General features: G+C 34.2%; 2 protein-coding genes across 4 annotated transcripts in view; one reads left to right on the top strand and one right to left on the bottom strand.

Annotated features, from left to right (window-relative positions):
- Positions 1-87: 87 nt before the first annotated feature.
- LOC144443144 (PCNA-associated factor-like) lies at positions 88-1,946 on the top strand. The gene is made up of 4 exons (XM_078132513.1): positions 88-214; positions 935-1,012; positions 1,422-1,584; positions 1,850-1,946. The coding sequence occupies exons 1-4, from the start codon at positions 178-180 to the stop codon at positions 1,944-1,946; spliced, it is 375 nt and encodes a 124-aa protein (XP_077988639.1). The 5' UTR covers positions 88-177.
- A 2,850-nt stretch (positions 1,947-4,796) lies between these two features.
- The window catches only part of LOC144443828 (casein kinase I-like), a 52,072-nt gene continuing 38,461 nt past the window's right edge, over positions 4,797-18,407 (bottom strand). For 2 of the 3 annotated variants that reach the window (XM_078133389.1, XM_078133387.1), the window contains exons 6-12: positions 16,456-16,690; positions 13,130-13,215; positions 12,700-12,784; positions 11,011-11,156; positions 10,761-10,859; positions 9,841-10,061; positions 4,797-8,179 (exon numbers count right to left, since the gene is read on the bottom strand). In XM_078133389.1, the coding sequence (XP_077989515.1) occupies positions 8,125-8,179; positions 9,841-10,061; positions 10,761-10,859; positions 11,011-11,156; positions 12,700-12,784; positions 13,130-13,215; positions 16,456-16,690 (927 nt within the window). In that variant the 3' untranslated portion in view covers positions 4,797-8,124. The remainder of the gene's footprint in view (positions 8,180-9,840; positions 10,062-10,760; positions 10,860-11,010; positions 11,157-12,699; positions 12,785-13,129; positions 13,216-16,455; positions 16,691-18,407) is intronic. The other variant, XM_078133390.1, reaches the window with a different exon arrangement.

Below are 18,407 nucleotides of genomic sequence, written 5' to 3'. Positions count from 1 at the left end.
ATACGTACACATTTATGAATGGTTCGGTCTAAGATCCACTGCCAATCGATTGGAAGCGCGCCAAATTTTGATAAAGTTCCTGTCCGAAGAAAGGGTCACAGTACGCGCGCTCTTGTAATAGGAAATACTTTTTAGCATTGTCGCTTTTTCTCAAACGATTTTAAAAACAAAGTCAATATGGTGAGGACGAAAGCAGATGGTTCTAGTAGAAAAGGTAAGATGTCTTTGATTTATTACAAAACGTGGGATATCATTGAGTTTGTTATGAGAATATTGTGCTGGGATCAGGCCAAGGGCTTCGGAGGTCACTTTGACAGTCATTGTTCACACTTGCCAGAGAAAAGTAATTCGTAGTTTCCAAGACAGAATTGGAAAAAATTGATAAGTTTGGGTAATAATCAGCCCTGAATTTAAACCAACACCTCGTCCACTGTGTCCCACAGCTGGTGAAGTATTTTAAAGGGATCTTGTACAGTTTTGGCCAGCTGCAGAACTTTGCAGAATTCTACGTGCGATGTATAACAATGTATTAGCCATTATTGAGTCTTATAGTGGACTTCTCAATGCCACATTTTCACTACACGCTAACAATTCTATACAGTAATAGCATGGAAGTATACTTCCATGGTAACAATATGAACAGGGTTTTACTCAAAAACGTTCTTCAGATGTACATCTGTTGGTAGTGTGATATTCAAGTAACCACTTTCAATGGGGTGAATGCAAATGAAAGTGTACAGTATTCATGGTTCGAAGTTCCTCTTGTTACGACACTGATGTACATGAGTGTATAGCAATTTATATACAAATACATCCATAGATAGACCATGGAACTATAACCATGATGGGTAGACTGATATTGTAAAACTAAAACATAAAGTTAATACATACATGGAGCTACCATTACTTATATGTATAATGTGATTATTTTCAGCTGTTGCTGCCAAGGCGCCAAGGAAAGCGTTAACAAGTTCAGCTCCATCCACATCCTTCACATCACCAGGAAAATCAGGTATGTACCTTTTGCTATCTCAATGTTAGCTTGTCTACTCACTGGATAGGTGTCTCTTTTATAGTCCTGAGTCTTTCACTATGCATCATAACTATAGTAGTAACAAATCTTGGCCCGTTAACGGACAATCTCTCGATCTCCATTGGTTCATGATTTAATAATAATAATAATAATAATAATAATTTATTGTCCAACTCAATGGAAATTTGTCTTGGTTACACAGACTCGCAAAAAAAAAAATCGACACACATTACATTCAAAGTAAGGTACAAAAAGTGGCAAATGCACACAACAAAGACAACATTAAAGGCATTACGTACACTGTACTAGATCACCACATTTACTGTGCTAATTTATGTTTTGTCAATAAAATGTTTCAAATAAGTCGTTACCTTTTTTTATTTTTAAGGAGGAAAGGCTAAATATGCAGGTGGTAACTCAGTTTGTCCAAGACCAACTCCATCATGGCAGAAAGGAATTAATTCATTTGTTATAGTTTCACCAAGCCGTAAAAATAAAGATAAAGAGAACGAAGAACCAAGTGAAGCAGGGTGCAGTACAAGTAGTGCAAGGTATTTATTGTTGTGAATAGATTATTTCCATGTCTTAATTAAGGATATCTTGCAAAATTATGAATAAAGGTTACATAGCATGTTTTGTTCAGGGCAGTTCATACATGAAATCTACCTAACTTAGTTTCCCAGGTGTTTTACTATGGTTTCCCCACCCACCTAAATTATGGTATTAGATATGCAAACTAATTCAAATTCTATATTTCTCACCTGTTACTGGAGTTTCAAAACATTAACAATATCATATGTTACTTTGGTTTTATAGTTGTGAAGAGGCAACTGAAGGTACCTCAAGTTCAACAGAAACCAATGGTGTCCATGAAGAAAACAATACAACAGAAAGTGAAGACGATGAGGACTAAAGAAATGTTCTAAATTGCAGATTTTTTCTTTAAAAACTAACCCTGTGTTTCTATAGCTGTATATTTTTTGTTAATTATAATGCTAGATATTCCCAAACTTTCAGGATTGTGCTGTAGATTGGGTGTAATTTTTTAAATATATCTTTATACCGTGTGACGATATGGGGGCACTGTTCATGCATCTTTTTCAACCATCAGAAAACAGTATCCTGTTGTATGGACAAAATGAGTTAATGTACATAAATTAGTGTTACCACATGAATACTGTGATCAAATAATCCAGGCTATATTTCATAAATTAATAAAATATTCCCAATATCATTGCAATTGGAATTGTGTGTGTAGCATAGGAAAGAGATTTTAACCCTGGACACAAAGATAATGGGCAAGGCGATGCTTTTCCTGGTTCCAGGCTGCATAGAGTAATTTCATATGATTTCCATGACATGTTGAGATCAAGCTACTCATTTTGAGACCATGCTGCATTTTTTCCAAATTAGAACTTGTTCAAATGATATATATTTTTAAAGACTGTCATGTTTCTCTCTTACTGCTGCTATGTTTATTTATGTCATACAATTAGTATCTTGAAATGATGTACTCTATATTACACTGCAACAATTCAACAACCTACGCATTGATAATGTAATTAGTTTCGACTTCCAGCACACTGTAAGAAGATTAATTTATCATGATATTACTTTTTGGGTACAGTTTTCTAGATCATATTATCAGTACTGTAATTACTGAGGGTCAAGTTCTTGTGAACACTGCATTTATAAGGAGTCCAAAAATTGTGAGATAAAACACCATACTAGTACATGTACTACAGGTTGTCAAAAACTAACACATTGCAGTTAAATATAATCAGCAAACATTACATTATCACTGCCTGGATGTTACAGAAACCCTCTGCTGTGGTAATAAATGTCTCCATTTCATATCTCTATTTTGATTTATTGGACTCTATATAAAATATATAGTAAGCCATGTTCATTTGACCCAAGTAGTGTGTTCTGATACCAGGGTATAGTATACTGTGGCCCAAAATGGAATATTTACTGATTTTATCATATGCTACTTGAACTTGTTATGTTCATTTTCCTAAAGACCTGTTTACTTTGCTGTATGGGACATTATACACATTGATTGACTGTATGTAGTGAAGCAACCAATAATACAAGGATGTTGAACCATGCCTTCATTTACAATTTACAAGATTTACAAATGTTTCCATAGAAACAAATGGTTTGAAAGATCAGCTGATGATACCAATAGTATCTGTTTACAGATGAGCAAGTCACTGCCAACACTGCATTTTAGTTACAAGTTTTTGAATCATTTAACACTAGGTGTGGGTTGTAAAAAGAGGCAAAGAAAGATTTATTTAGTTAGTTTTGTGTAGACATTTAACACTGCCATTATGTTATGTTGTATAAAGTTTAAAATGTAGTGATGAGATCTTTACTAATAACACTGCCATAAGAGTTACTTTCTGTGATTTTGTTTATGAATTTCCAATATCCTGCCACATCTTACACTGAGTAATAGGACCAACAAGATATATCTTTGGGTCACTATTATATTTGAGACTTCAGAAAAAAAGATAATTAAGAAACTTAATACTCTGGAAATTGAGCTAAACAAACTAATAAGATAGACACAAACTAAACCTATTGTTGCAACATGTTGATGTAATTACACTCACACTATATATAAGGTTGCATATCTAGTAGCCAAAGTGACAAAGCTTTCTGTTCAACCTTATTTAGTGTTTACACTATCTTGATTACGTGATTATATCCACATAACCAAGGCAAGACTATTATCATGATCCACTTGAGTAAGCTATCACATGCAACAAGAACAGTTTTAGTTCATCTGTCTTACTTAGTTTGTCTATTACCTTGACTTCCACAGTAGTCTCAATAACCAAATATCAACAGCTGTGAAAGCACATCAAAATTGCTATCAGATTCAGCTATTTAAAAATGTAACAACTTTTAAGTTTAATTATAATTCAAAATACCAGTATGATATACAAATAACAGGAGTTAATAAACTGCCAAGTTTTACATGTACTCTTTACTTTTGTAAGATCATATATATGCTAACAATCTATTTTTATGAATCTTTGAAAATAGTGTCACAGGAGTAACATATTTTTTAGTCAATATAGTTTTCAATAAAGTTGGTTATAAAATTGATTTGAATAGTGTATTAGTGATTTTGTAAAGAACTGTTTCAGTCCTGGGTTACTGTATTGATTTATTAATAGTGTATCAGTGATTTTGTAAAGGACTGTTTCAATTCGGGGTTACCATATTAGTATTAATAACGATTACATGAAGTTACTCTTTTGTTTTAGGCCCACTCCCTTTCTATATCTATAGCTCTGCCAAACAACCATATTTCACACCAGATTTTAATGGTGTATGTATGTGTGTATGTATGTATGTATGTATGTATATATGGATGGATGGATGGATGGGTGTGTGTGTGTGTGTATCGATGGATGTATGGATGGGTGTGTGTGTATGGATGAATATATATATAAACACAGTACATTATTTCAATAGTAGACATGCTCGTATACATGTACATAGATAACTTATCAACGAGTTTAAAATGGACATAAAACATTGGAATGGTATGAGATTGGGGTAGTATTTTCTTGCGCACGTACACACACACACACACACACACACACACACCCTATCCCATGGATATTCAGAGACACAACTCACAAAATTATGAATGCATGATTTTTCTTTAATTTACTTTGACATCTCTATCTACAAGTTTTTCAATGTCTTCCAGACACAAACATCCCCCTCCCTCCCCATCCCCTCCCCTAGTCTGTAAAATCTTGAAGAATGTTGCAGACCACATTGCAAACTTATTAACGTCCCCATCCCTCTTCATATATGCAACTTCTCCCCTGTACAGGAAATGTCCAAAAATCTTGTTTTTGCAGGAAATAAAAACTTGACAGGAGACATAGTTGTAGAAAAAGTAATCCTCTTGTAAACAGTCATTGAAAGAAATAAGGAAAGATAAAAAAATTTAACATCTCATCATTTTTTTATGTATAATACATCTACACAGAAAAATCTTTTTGTTTATAAACAGAAGACGTCTTGGGAGGGTGTAATATCGCTTGTATACAAGCAACATGAAAATATACTCTGTAAACACAATTACATCGCCACATTTCAAGTTTCACAAATAACGACAGAAAGAATTCTTAGTTGCTAGTATTTTTGTAATAGCATTCCTTCAACAGGTCAAGCATATTTTTGTCTTACAAATTTCCTTGAACAGAAATTGGAATACAGCATAAAACCGGAATGAAACTCCTAGGTGATCAATCTCTGGCTGAAAAAACACACCAGAATTTGATCATATACATCCTCAAAATTTTTGTCTTTTATGGGTGGGAAAGGGATCTGGATGAAAACAAACAACACTATTTATACAACTTATTTCTAAAACATACCAACAAAAAGAAACAACGCTAAAAGGAAACTTAAAAAGAAAATATGAACACAGAGCTGGACATCTTGGTTTTAATATTCATTTATATAAAGCTTGTAAATTTCAAAATAATATTACAGCACCTACGGCAGGAACAACTTCAACTTCCCTAAATAGCACATCAAAGCACATTCAGGTTGGCATTAAATTTTACAATATAGTCTGATGCACATGTTAAAATCCCTAACCCTAACTGCCAAGTTCTTTTTTAAGAAGTTAAAATTTGAGTGGCTTTGGTTAGACTCTGAGTGGCATGGAACCCTCCATTAGGACTTTAATCTATTACAAGAAGGTTGAGAAACAGTTTAACAGAATGTTCATCTTGTCTGTAATGCTTAAAACTAGGTAAATTCTCCTTTGAAAAATTGCATATGCAAAGAAAATGTTTTCATGAAAATGTGTTTAAAATTTTGGGCATTCAGTACTTGATGGGGAGAGATCTATGATCTATAGTTCTAATTATGTATTGACTTGTAAATTAGTTTGTGATTATTCTGTTTCAAAGACTAGACATTTACATCTTAAGACCTTACAAAGACGAGTCTGATGACAGAAATACTGTCATATAGGGCTGTGGTAATGGAATGCCAAAATACAAGTTTTCTTCAAATTGAGTCGTTAGACAAAACAAACAAAGATTACAACAAATGTTGACACTGGACACCTGGGATGGAAGAATAGTACTTTACAACTACACATACATGGCCAATGATGAAGGAATTAACAACTCTTTCGTTTGACAATGTTACGTTATAAAACTGATTCTAGGCAAGTTCTACAAATGAGCCCTTGCTGCCAAAAAAACACAGCAGTAAATTTGAGACATTAAGAATACATTGTTCTCACTGGAATTACTCCAGGGGTTTGTTATCATTATTATTATCATCATCATTATCAAACATAATTATATTCACAAGTACAGTTTTGAAATTTTTTTCCAGTAAAGATCGCTACATATCAACCAGTCACCAGGACTAGTGAATACTTTGATTGTGCTTTGTATCATATAAAATGAAAAACTATTGAAAACCTAAAGTCTTAGCTCAAATGGAAACTAAGCAGCATAGTTGCTGTTATTACTAGGTACTGTACAAACCCAGTGACATTGTTGCTTTAATACCCTTTGAAATGGCCATGGCACACATGTGCATATTTGCAAAACCTAACGCTTGTTTGCTATCAACAAATGAAATCTAGAAGTGCTGTCTTTGTACTTTTTGTAATAGCACTCTAGTAACAAAACACATTAATATGTAAAAAGTATTGGGTCATAATTTTACTTTCAATGTTACAGAACACACGTCAACATCATGCAATTTTTATACTATATGGATACCAGTAATATTTTCATCCACTTGTATTTGTATCCCTTATTGTTTATTTTATTATTTCAGTACTGACAAAATACCATAGGTAAATTGTAAATACAACAGCAAGCATAATATTATAGCTGCATTCATTTATTTGAGGACAAGCGCCCTCACAGGCAGAATCAGGCAAAATTTTAGTGACATACATTTCACAGGTAATGATTTCCTTCTTTCAAATCCCTGCCTGTTTAATTTTTACAGAACATTCAAAAAACTGACCACCGGATGCAATCACTGGAAGATATACAAACGTCTAAAATCGTGCAATCAAATAATTTACAAGTCTAATTATTTTCCATTTGTGCAATTCTTTAGGGCCTGTGTCTAAAGAGCATGTTTTTGTTAAAACAGTAATCTTGTACAGAACCTTCCACCTTGACGAAAGGCACAACTTGATCAGCCTAAGTAATGATGGCAGCCTGCTGATCATTTTGCAAGAACCTTTCTGTTTAATCATAGTCCTTTCAAAACTCTCACATTCATGGAAACCCTACATGATGTGGACTTGAGCCACTCTGGGTTATCACAGTGAGGGACTGCTTTCTGTGAATTGAATATGGAGAATACGAAAACAGAAAGAATGTAAACACAATGTGAAGAAAATACATCTACAAGGTATAAGTGAATGAAACCAGGACTCCAACCATGACAAAAAAAAGGTCAGAGAGTGTCTGACCTACAACTGTCTTTGTTTCCAAATGTACAATGTATAGCAACAGTGCCAAGTTTACCAAGTATGTACAAGTTTAAATCAATCATTAAGAGTCAAGACATGTGTTCATCAATCGTTATCATCTCCTACTATTTATATTCCTGCACACCAAAAAGCTTCAGTTTCAGTGTAAATTGTGCCCACTCGGTCTGAAACACCCTATAATCTTACAGTAATATTTTGTTGACTGAAGTTCTCAGTGAACCAATTACTGGGGTGCAGTATCCATTACGGATAAGTAAAGCCTTTGGTTAAAATTTGGCAGTTCCTTTATTTCAAAAAATGAACACAAAATGAGACAAAACAAATCAAAACTGATTTAAAAAAAAAAAATAAACGTGCACACTTTCTGATGGCATTGAAAAATCTGGAGCAGTCCTCATTTCTGTAAAAGTCATTCAAAAAGACTATCATCGGTTCATATGCAAATACATCTGCTTTTGTAATATTACGCAGATTTTGCAAATGTTACAAATCACATTCTTCTAAAGCACCTTGACTTCTAGTGTGAAGTCTTTCCAGCCAACAGACTTCCAAGTTCGTAGTCTTGAGAAATCAGTCACTTTCTTCGACTGCTGCTCTTCTTTTTCCTTCTCTTGAAGAAACAGCAACACCTGCAGAAATTTAAAGATAGTGTGTAAGATTAATACAGAACAAGGTTTAGGTTGGGATATGTCTATGTATTATGTAAATGAGCACACTACTATACATGTGAATTATGTAAATGAACACACTACTATACATGTGAATTATGTAAATGAACACACTACTATACATGTGAATTATGTAAATGAGCACACTACTATACATGTGAATTATGTAAATGAGCACACTACTATACATGTGAATTATGTAAATGAACACACTACTATACATGTGAATTATGTAAATGAACACACTACTATACATGTGAATTATGTAAATGAACACACTACTATACATGTGAATTATGTAAATGAACACACTACTATACATGTGAATTATGTAAATGAGCACACTACTATACATGTGAATTATGTAAATGAGCACACTACTATACATGTGAATTATGTAAATGAACACACTACTATACATGTGAATTATGTAAATGAACACACTACTATACATGTGAATTATGTAAATGAACACACTACTATACATGTGAATTATGTAAATGAACACACTACTATACATGTGAATTATGTAAATGAGCACACTACTATACATGTGAATTATGTAAATGAGCACACTAATATAGATGTGAATTATGTAAATAAGCAGTCACCAGTGATAGTGTTCTGTATATGAGCACACTGATGTACACATGCTTTGATAATGTAATTGAGCACTGATATACCAATATCTATTATGCAAATTAGCACAATACTATACATAAGCATGTACATGAGCATGATACAAGTGCATTATGTAAATGAGCATATTGATATGCATATGTATTATGTAAATGAACACATCATTACACAAGTAATATGTAAAGAGCATGATTGATATACATACTGGCAAGGTACAACACTGCCATGTTTCAAGTTTATATCTTTAATACAAGAGTTTTTACATGATCTCTCTCAACAACTCAGTGAAGACAAACAGTAATAAAATCACACACAAAATGTCTTCATTACCACCTCTGCCTCAACCCTACCCATTCCCTTTAAGTAATTTTACGTCAAACTTTAGATTTTTCGAAAGTCAATCTGTAAGAACGCAATAATCAAATGTAGGATTTCTGCAGTCAGATCACTTTAATTTCTAGCATACATTATTTTAGTCAAAATGACAAAGTGCATTCAAATCGTGATAGATAGGTTCATGAAATCTTGAATCTTATATCAAAATTCAACAAAGTGTACACATAACAATTCAAATGGTAGTTGTCTATGTTTAACTAAAAGAACTAAAGAGATGTGGATTATAATAATATCTGAGTAAATTAAAAGGAATGTTGAAATGTACAAGTAACAAAGAAATATAGCGTGTAAAATGTTTGTTGTCGTCATTTCACACACTCCACTAAACCATTATTGAAATATGCTGAATATAACATGTGCAGCAACTTCAGTCACAATATAGTAACAGCACTAAGAGTATACAATGTACTACAAGTAGTTGGTGTAGGAGAATGTGAAGAGTGCCATCAACGACTACTTTATAGAAATGTGGTGGGATTGATAGAAAGACTGACTTTAATACATGAGTGACTCACTGAAGGTTGAAGTTCAGAGTGCAAAGGTGAGAGAGAGAATGGAAAAGGTTGGAAAGAAGAGTAATGACTTACACATACTTTGATTCGTCGACTACTTCCACTTCTTGTGGAGCAGTTATTGGAGCATTAGAATGTACAGCAGTGGCATCATCATTTGCTAGTTCACCATTGGTTGAACTTACAACCTGACATGACCCGCCATGCCTGTCAGCTGGTGTTAGATGTGGTTGTAAGTTTTGCTGGTTTATGTGAGCCTGTTGCTCTCCCCAGGCCCCAAGTCGACCACCCCGATCCTGAAATTAAATGAAAATTTATTTTAGTTTCCTGTTAATGATCCCCAAATTCATTTTATTTTCCAGATTGCATATTATCACATGTAAGTTTATATTTTAATGAAGGTAAATAATTGATTTGAGAAGGACAAAACAGAAATATTTGTAGCCACAGTACAGGAGTAAATAGTCTAGAAACTATATGTGTACACTCATTTTCTACTATCTCTCTCCACGTATAGTCAAAAAGACAAAATCGACCAGAAATCTGCTGCTTGGGAAAGGGTGAACCACTCATGTCAGTAGTATTCCATCACACACTGACAGGTAGTTGTAATTAGTTACTTCATTCAGTTTACTACAAATTCAACCAAGTCTTAAAAGAAAGTCATGTGAGGACATGATAACACCATCGTGTTTATATGGACTCTCCAATAGCATTAAACTACTGCTGTTGGTGGTTAGAATGGAATGTGGTGCTAAAAACCATTTGACTATATGGTGGAGAGCGATTGTAGAAAACGAGCCCATACGTCTAGTTTGTAGACGAGTAAATAAATAAGTAGTAAATGAGTACAAAACTGACGTGAATCTTTGAATACTTTCACACCTTAGTGGCTATTTTCAAGAAGTTTAATTTGAATTAAAATTGCTCAAGTACGGCAAAACTTTTCATAGCAAAATTTATTTATGTGTGTTTGTGTGTCTCTCAGTTCTCACCCTGGGTTGGTGGTGCCTCTCCCTGGCTCCTACATCTCTTGGCATTGGTGATGATATCGCTCCCCCATCATTGGAATGGAATGACCCTGCAGGCGTATTCTGCGAAAAAGAAAATTAGTGGTACTTGAATTAGAATCATGAACTTGAAATCTATGTTATGCTTGGGACATAAGACAAAACAAGAGACATTTGGACAAAGCATTATGGGGTCATAGTTGTAACTCCAATCAAATGATATCATCACACTTACCAACTGTTTTCCTGTCCAGTCAAATTCATAGTCATTCATCCAACCCTTGCGGTCCATTAAATCTAGAAATATCTTTCGTAAATAGTCGTAGTCGGGCGTTTCGAAGAAATCAAGTCTCCTCACGTAACGAAGATATGTTGCCATTTCTGAAATGAGGAAAGAAATAAGTTTAAGTAATGGCAAGTTGTTCTCAGTATTCCATTAGGTTGATATGAAAGAATAAAACTACTGGATATTTGTTTTTAGAAAACTATGAAAGCATACAGTACATACATTTAATGTGTACCATACTACATTTTGAAAAACCATAGTTTGAGTTTGATGAGGAGACAACTGTCAATCGTCTCACTATTTTTACTTCATCTAATTTTGGGTGAAAACCTTGTCAATTTTCCTTGACATCAAATATAAAATAAAGCTACACATATTGTCATGTTAATACTGGAGTGTATCCGTTCAATGAGTGTTTTCCCTACAAACATTTTACCAGAGGGCTAAGAGACAAACAACACCATCTCTACTTGTTAGTTTCTGACCAAGAGGCAAGAATTGTGAGTCTGGTTGAGTGGCTGTTTTCATATTATTTTTGTGCTAAGTACAGTGATTTTGAGTATTATTTCTATCATATCAAGTTCAGAAATTACAGTCAGACCTGGTGCCTTTGTTATTGTTTCCAGGACACTGTAAACATTGTCAAACAGTATCAATACAATACAGTTCCATATTTGGTACAAACTGTATAGTACAGTTCCATATTTGGTACAAACTATACAGTACAGTTCCACATTTGGTACAAACTATACAGTACAGTTCCACATTTGGTACAAACTATACAGTACAGTTCCATATTTGGTACAAACTATAAAATACACTTCCATATTTGGTACAAACTATAAAATACACTTCCATATTTGGTACAAACTATACAATACACTTCCATATTTGGTACAAACTATACAATACAGTTCCATATTCGGTACAAACTATACAATACAGTTCCATATTTGGTACAAACTATAAAATACAGTTCCATATTTGGTACAAACTACCGGTATATAATACTACAGTTCCATATTTGGTACAAACTATAGAATACAGTTGACAATCAAACCAACTAGGTCTACCATCATGGATAGTAAATCAATCATGCTTTAGAAAGGAAGAATAGCAGAAAGACTTAAGGCAAAGAAGTCTATCATCCAAGCAGTAAATTGGTTTCCAGTCACAGCTGACTGACTACATCAACAAGTACTTATACTGACACCCAAGTATTCTTCACTTTAGTAGACATTTATCTCACATCTCTCTGCTATATTTTTTTTTACACTACACACTAACTTCCTTTTTTGGACATTCTCACTAAATATTTAATCCACACACATAGATAATAATAATTCTTATTTCCAAAACATTAAAGTTATTCCCCTAATAAAATTGTCATAGTGACTTTTCTATTTTAGCATACATTTATATGGAGATATGTGTTAAGTTTTATTTGTCAGCTCCATGCATTAAGTTATATAAATAATCATATATGTATTTCCTATACATGGGTTAATTTCCAAATGAGATCACATTACTATTGGCTTCAACTAGGATAGGATATTCCATTTTGTCACATTAAGTTTTTATTTCAATATCAAAATTTATCTGTAGCCATAATATATTTGAAAATTCCTTTTTTCGTACCTTGGTAATTTTCACACAGTACTTCAATTGGCGTCGCCCTCTTGGTATCTCCTATCTTCTGGTACCTTTCCTTTAATGTGTCTGCCTAGATTCAGAAAAGAAAAAAATAAGACCAACGATGTTGTAGCACAATTGTACAGTTTATGTACAGGTTAATTAATTGTGCTCAAAATGTATGCAAATATACATGTATGGAGTATTTCTTCATCTCTGATAGACAAGAGTATAAGAATCTACACAATTAGAACTTACCAAGGTCTGTAAAAAGGGACTTTTATGAACATAGCTTTTTTTTTCGCTTGAGGCTAAAGAACGAGACATGTTGGATTTTACTTCTCCGACTGATATTTGTGTAGTTTCCATAAAATGATGCTATTTATCTCGAGTAGTTCAACTTTCACATACACACAGGACATTAACATCAACCTACCTTCAGACCTTGCCATGGTAAACTTCCCCGTAAAAAGTACATAAACATATGGCCTAGAGCTTCTAAATCATCCCTCCGACTTTGTTCTGATGGGTAAAGAGGAACATACAATGAATACTCTAAATATACTTTGGTTTTCCAATTTACCAAAACATGGACAGTTATTATTCATTATCTTTTTTCCTAATTAAAACTACGATGTGAAAACACTAACAAACATCAGGATATTTTCCCCTATACCAATATTATAACTCATTCAGCTGAGGGAAACACTCCTGACATAAGGTAGACTTTAAGATACGTCGTGTTGTTCACCCCTATCAGGCTTCTTGAGTTATGCTGGCTGATAGTGTTGCATGAATGTCTGTATCTTACAGACTACACCTAAGGGTGCTTCAACAACACTAAGCAGAAGTTTTGTGTGGGGATATTTATGAATATGCCTGTCTGCTGACTCCCTTCAGACTATGTCAAAGACAAGGACCAACCAACATATAAACTATGAATGAGGAACAAATTTCAACTTGTTTGTTTTTCTTGTCAATCACATAATGTAATGTAAAGGGATGTATAAAATCATGAAATGACTCTCCAGAGGCTGAAGAGCTCAAAAATTCCTTTATTTTCTGAAATGAAATTCACCTTTGATGCAAAGATGATGACATGATACTGTATATATATATATATAAATCACTAAGTTGTTTTTTTAGCAAATGTTAAACAAGTTTACAGTTCTTCACTTTTATCATATATCCATCCATTCAGATACAAACTTCCATGCAGTGTGAAAATATTCCATTTGAAAGAGTTCTGACTGTGAGAACATGTAACTTAATACACAGTGATGTTGGCCAAAATACAATGATACCCTAAAAATAATTAACTAGTGTAACTAATACATACTTAGTATTTAAGAGGAAATTACTGGAAACGACAAGTAAGCTAGAAAACCTGTTGTTTAATTCCTAATTTTTCTACTTCTTGGAGAATTGTAAGATATATATTTATACCCCTAACTACAAAGGAGGAAATGAAAAATATATATTTGTAAAATCAGACGTTTTTTAATTGAAGTGTGTCTCCTACAAAGCCCTGCAGATATATGTACCATGTATCATCCAGCATTTCATTACTATTATACTAGCAAGGTTCTATCGGCATTTCGTTATACATTGTACAATTTCCCAAACTAAGGCAATAAATGGACATGTGGTACAGAGTGTACAGCCACAAGGTTTATACATATCAAGTCACTAATAACATCCTCTATATTTCCCCCAGTTATTGAGTCACTCGTCCAATGGATAACCCTTTCCCTGTACTTTCATATACGTCATATCATACATTATACCATGCATGAACCAAGTTGAACACAAAATATGCAATATATACTCTGGTCAAATGCGTGTCTACGTCACTGGTTCTGCAGTGTTTGAAATACGAGTCAAAACATTCAAAATTGCCATTGCTTTCCCCGATTTGTCTTTGATATTACTGGTGCTGATATAATTATATTATTCCCCGATATTTTTCTTCATTCAACCACAAAATACTCATGACCTAAGGGTTGTCACTATTCATCTAGCAACTCATAGTGACAAGGCCCCTTAGGTCACTCATATTTTCCTTGGCTGAATAAAGAAAAATATTGAGGATAACATCTAATTATTTCTCAAATTTTTCTAGGAGTTCTTGGGCTTACTAAAGAACACAAGAGTACTATGTTACATATAGGAATCTACAGTATATTTTAAAAATGATTTCTCTGTCATTACTTGGTCAAAACCTTGCAAAGTCAAAAAGTGCTATGCCCCAATCAAAGTTTAAATGTGAGCGACCTTTACAAGAGGTGAATGTGGTAGTGCAAACAACAACAGTTTCCCATTTCAATGTTGTCAAGACAACTCATAAAAGAACCCAGTTTAGGTCTAAAGACTTCCTTTGGACGCTGTTCTGTTATTAAGGTTCCTTATATGCAGTAACCTTGACAAAATTGTACTCGATACCACAGGGAGACGTAATATTGCTTAGATGTTGTTTTCCTATGGAAAATATCACACAAATCATGCTACTACAAATGTATCAATATGCGCCCGAGCTCTATACTAAAAGACTGAACAAGAAGTCCATACTAACTGCTCTGTATGCAAATTAACATTTTAACCACTATGTCATCGCCCCTTTCTTAGCCAATCAGCAGTCTGCTATCGATGGCTATACGTCACTAGGTTTCATGTTATGTGTATTTACATACAGAGGAGCTTGTACCAGACAACAATCCATGAAAACTGTCCTATGTCTACACACCCCTATGCACAATACATGGATGTATATCATAGTAGTGTACATACAGTACAAAACCATGGGAATTTGAGATGATTTTCTCTACTTACAGCAGTGTACGATAAAAATGTGACCACCATGATTTCCACATGGATTTCTACAAAAATGCTTCAAATGTACGCTAATTGACCATTCACAACCCATCTATTATGAAGCCAATACTTTCCCATCTAAAAGCATTTAACACATTGACCCCTATCTAGGCACTGCAGGCCTTGATCCATACAGCTAGCATAATACAGTCATCCTGTTTACAGGAAATTGAGGTTGGAAAGGTCGTAACTAAAGACTACTATATAATCACAAAAAAGGTTCTCTGCTATCTATTTTAGTGAGTGACATGTTGTTTTTCTTTGCTGCCTTTTTTGTACTTTTTTAAATTTTCAAAACAAATGGATAGATTATGATTGTGAGTGACAGGTCTTTTTTCTCAGTTGCTATTATTTACTTTCAATACTTTATAGGTAGATTATGATGAATTTATATAGCAAGTACACATATACATTAGAATGCAGATTTATTTACTACAACAGATTCAAAAGCAATATAGCTTCACTGTTGTCACTCACTCAGACTTGGCTATCTGACTTGACAATTTAGCTGAGAGACTTGGCTATCTGACTTGACATACTGACTTGACAATTTAGCTGAGAGACTTGGTTATCTGACTTGACATACTGTTTTGACAGTATAGCCCAGAGACTTGGCTATCTGACTTGACATACTGTTTTGACAGTATAGCCCAGAGACTTGGCTATCTGACTTGACATACTGGCTTGACAGTATAGCCCAGTGACTTGGCTATCTGACTTGATATACTGTTTTGACAGTATAAGCCCATAGACTTGGCTATGTGACTTGACATACTGTTTTGACAGTATAGCCCATAGACTTGGCATACTGGTTTAACAATATATTCTTCCAAACAACATTTCCAAGCCAGATAGCCAAGTCTCTGGGCTATCACAAAAATGTCTACTTACCTTTTCCTAAATGTGTATTTATTGACATATATCTTGCTGTCCCTGTCAAACTCTTGTGCTCCCTGTAAGGTATGTGTTTATTTGTTTCTGGGTCTATGTACTCTTTTGCAAGACCAAAGTCTATGATAAATATTGTATTTTGTGTCTTTGCTGACTGCCTCCCAATGAGGAAATTCTCTGGTTTCACATCTCGGTATATAAGGTGCTTACTATGGACATATTCGATTCTTGATATCTGTTGAAATAAAAGAATGAAATCAAACTAGTTTGAGTAACGTCTGGTGATATTTAAATAAAATAAAGGACTATGTCTGTCTTCCTAACATGCATGATGTTGCACAACCTAGATATCACAATACTTGTCAATCCATGTCCATGGTTTCATACCTTGATAGAAATATGCACCTCAGTTAAATGTGGAATTTTTGATGTCTGAAATGTAGCCTACGTAATACATTTACATGTGATAATATGTTTGTATGTTTGTGAATATTGATTATGTATGTATCATTGCGTGAAATGCAATTTCTCCTCAAAAAGCCAACTTGTAAATAATATTTTCCGACCAATTCACAAATGAATAGTTCCATTTTATGTACACATTCAGAGTCTCATGTTTTGGTATCAGTGATACATGAAATATACTTTATGTCAATATTGCCCCGTCTTTCACCTCTATGCCAAAATGGATATCTGTACTGCTGCAAGCTAATACAACCATGCATGCATATATTATACCAAATGCATGACTCTCTGACCTTTGACAGGTAGGCAGCAAAACTAATCAATGTAAAAGCCTAAATAACATTTTTAATTCACGGAATTACTTCACTTAAAATCAGCCAGAGTAACGAAAACAAATAGATCAATAAATGAAAATATCTATTTCTGTTTTTAAAATCAGCAGAATTGTTCACAAATATTTTGTGGTTGTGTTCTAATAGCATTTCTTGTGATAGATTACTCCAGTACATGTAGGTAACTATGGTAATAACATCACTCTGGGGGGTGTTACTCTGAGGAGTGGCTTCACAGTTCCAGTTCTGAGATGGCAAAATTTTGTCTGTTGCTGAATCTCCAAGGTAGCAACAATTAGTAATTCAATTAAACAATGTGTGGTCCCCAACATCTAAACCAAGTCATACATGAAATAATGAGACTACCTCATAGTGCTGTTCTTACCAACCACATAGTTCATAACAGTATAGAATTTATTATTAGATTTACTAACCACTACTTTAATCAACGGCAACAAATTTGCAATTGAACATATCTTACTAATAATACTTTAACTATTTGTTATTGACAAATCATTTTGAATATATCAAATCACAAAATCCTGTTATAATAAATGTCATGGTTTGCTCAATGTTTTTTCATGTTTTTGTTTTTTTATCAACTTGTTTCTTATTTCAAATAGGCAGCTCATGTGTGAGACCAGTTATGACATATGTGGCAGAAACATGGGTGATGAGAGCAGTGGAAGAGGGTATCTTGAGGAGAGCAGAGAGAGCTATGGTTAGAAAGATATGTGGTGTCATATTGAGTGACAGGGTTGGCTCAGAGGTGCTAATGGAACGGCTAGGTCTATGTGAGTCAATTGTAGAGGTAGCAAGGCATAGCTCTCTGAGATGGTGTGGACATGTGCTGAGGAAAGATGAGAGAGATGGAGTGAAGAGGGCATGGAATCTGGAGGTGGATGGAAAAAGAGGGAGAGGGCGACCAAAGCTGACATGGAAGAGTATGGTGGAAGGACAATGTAAACAGATTTGATTAAACATCAATGACTATGGGAACAGGCAGAAATGGAGGAATGTGATTGCCACATGGAAAGAAGGACAGTTGGTGACACCTTCACCCCCACCCCCACCCCCACCGGGAAGAAATCGACTTTAATTAATGATGATGATGAAACAAGAAAGTGACTGTATAATGTGTATATTTACTGAAAT

Source organism: Glandiceps talaboti, chromosome 12 (genome assembly GCF_964340395.1).
Source record: "Glandiceps talaboti chromosome 12, keGlaTala1.1, whole genome shotgun sequence".
Classification (NCBI taxonomy): Eukaryota; Metazoa; Hemichordata; class Enteropneusta; family Spengelidae; genus Glandiceps; species Glandiceps talaboti.
The sequence above is the reverse complement of the archived record's forward strand: the minus strand, read 5'-3'. Positions and strand labels throughout refer to the sequence as shown.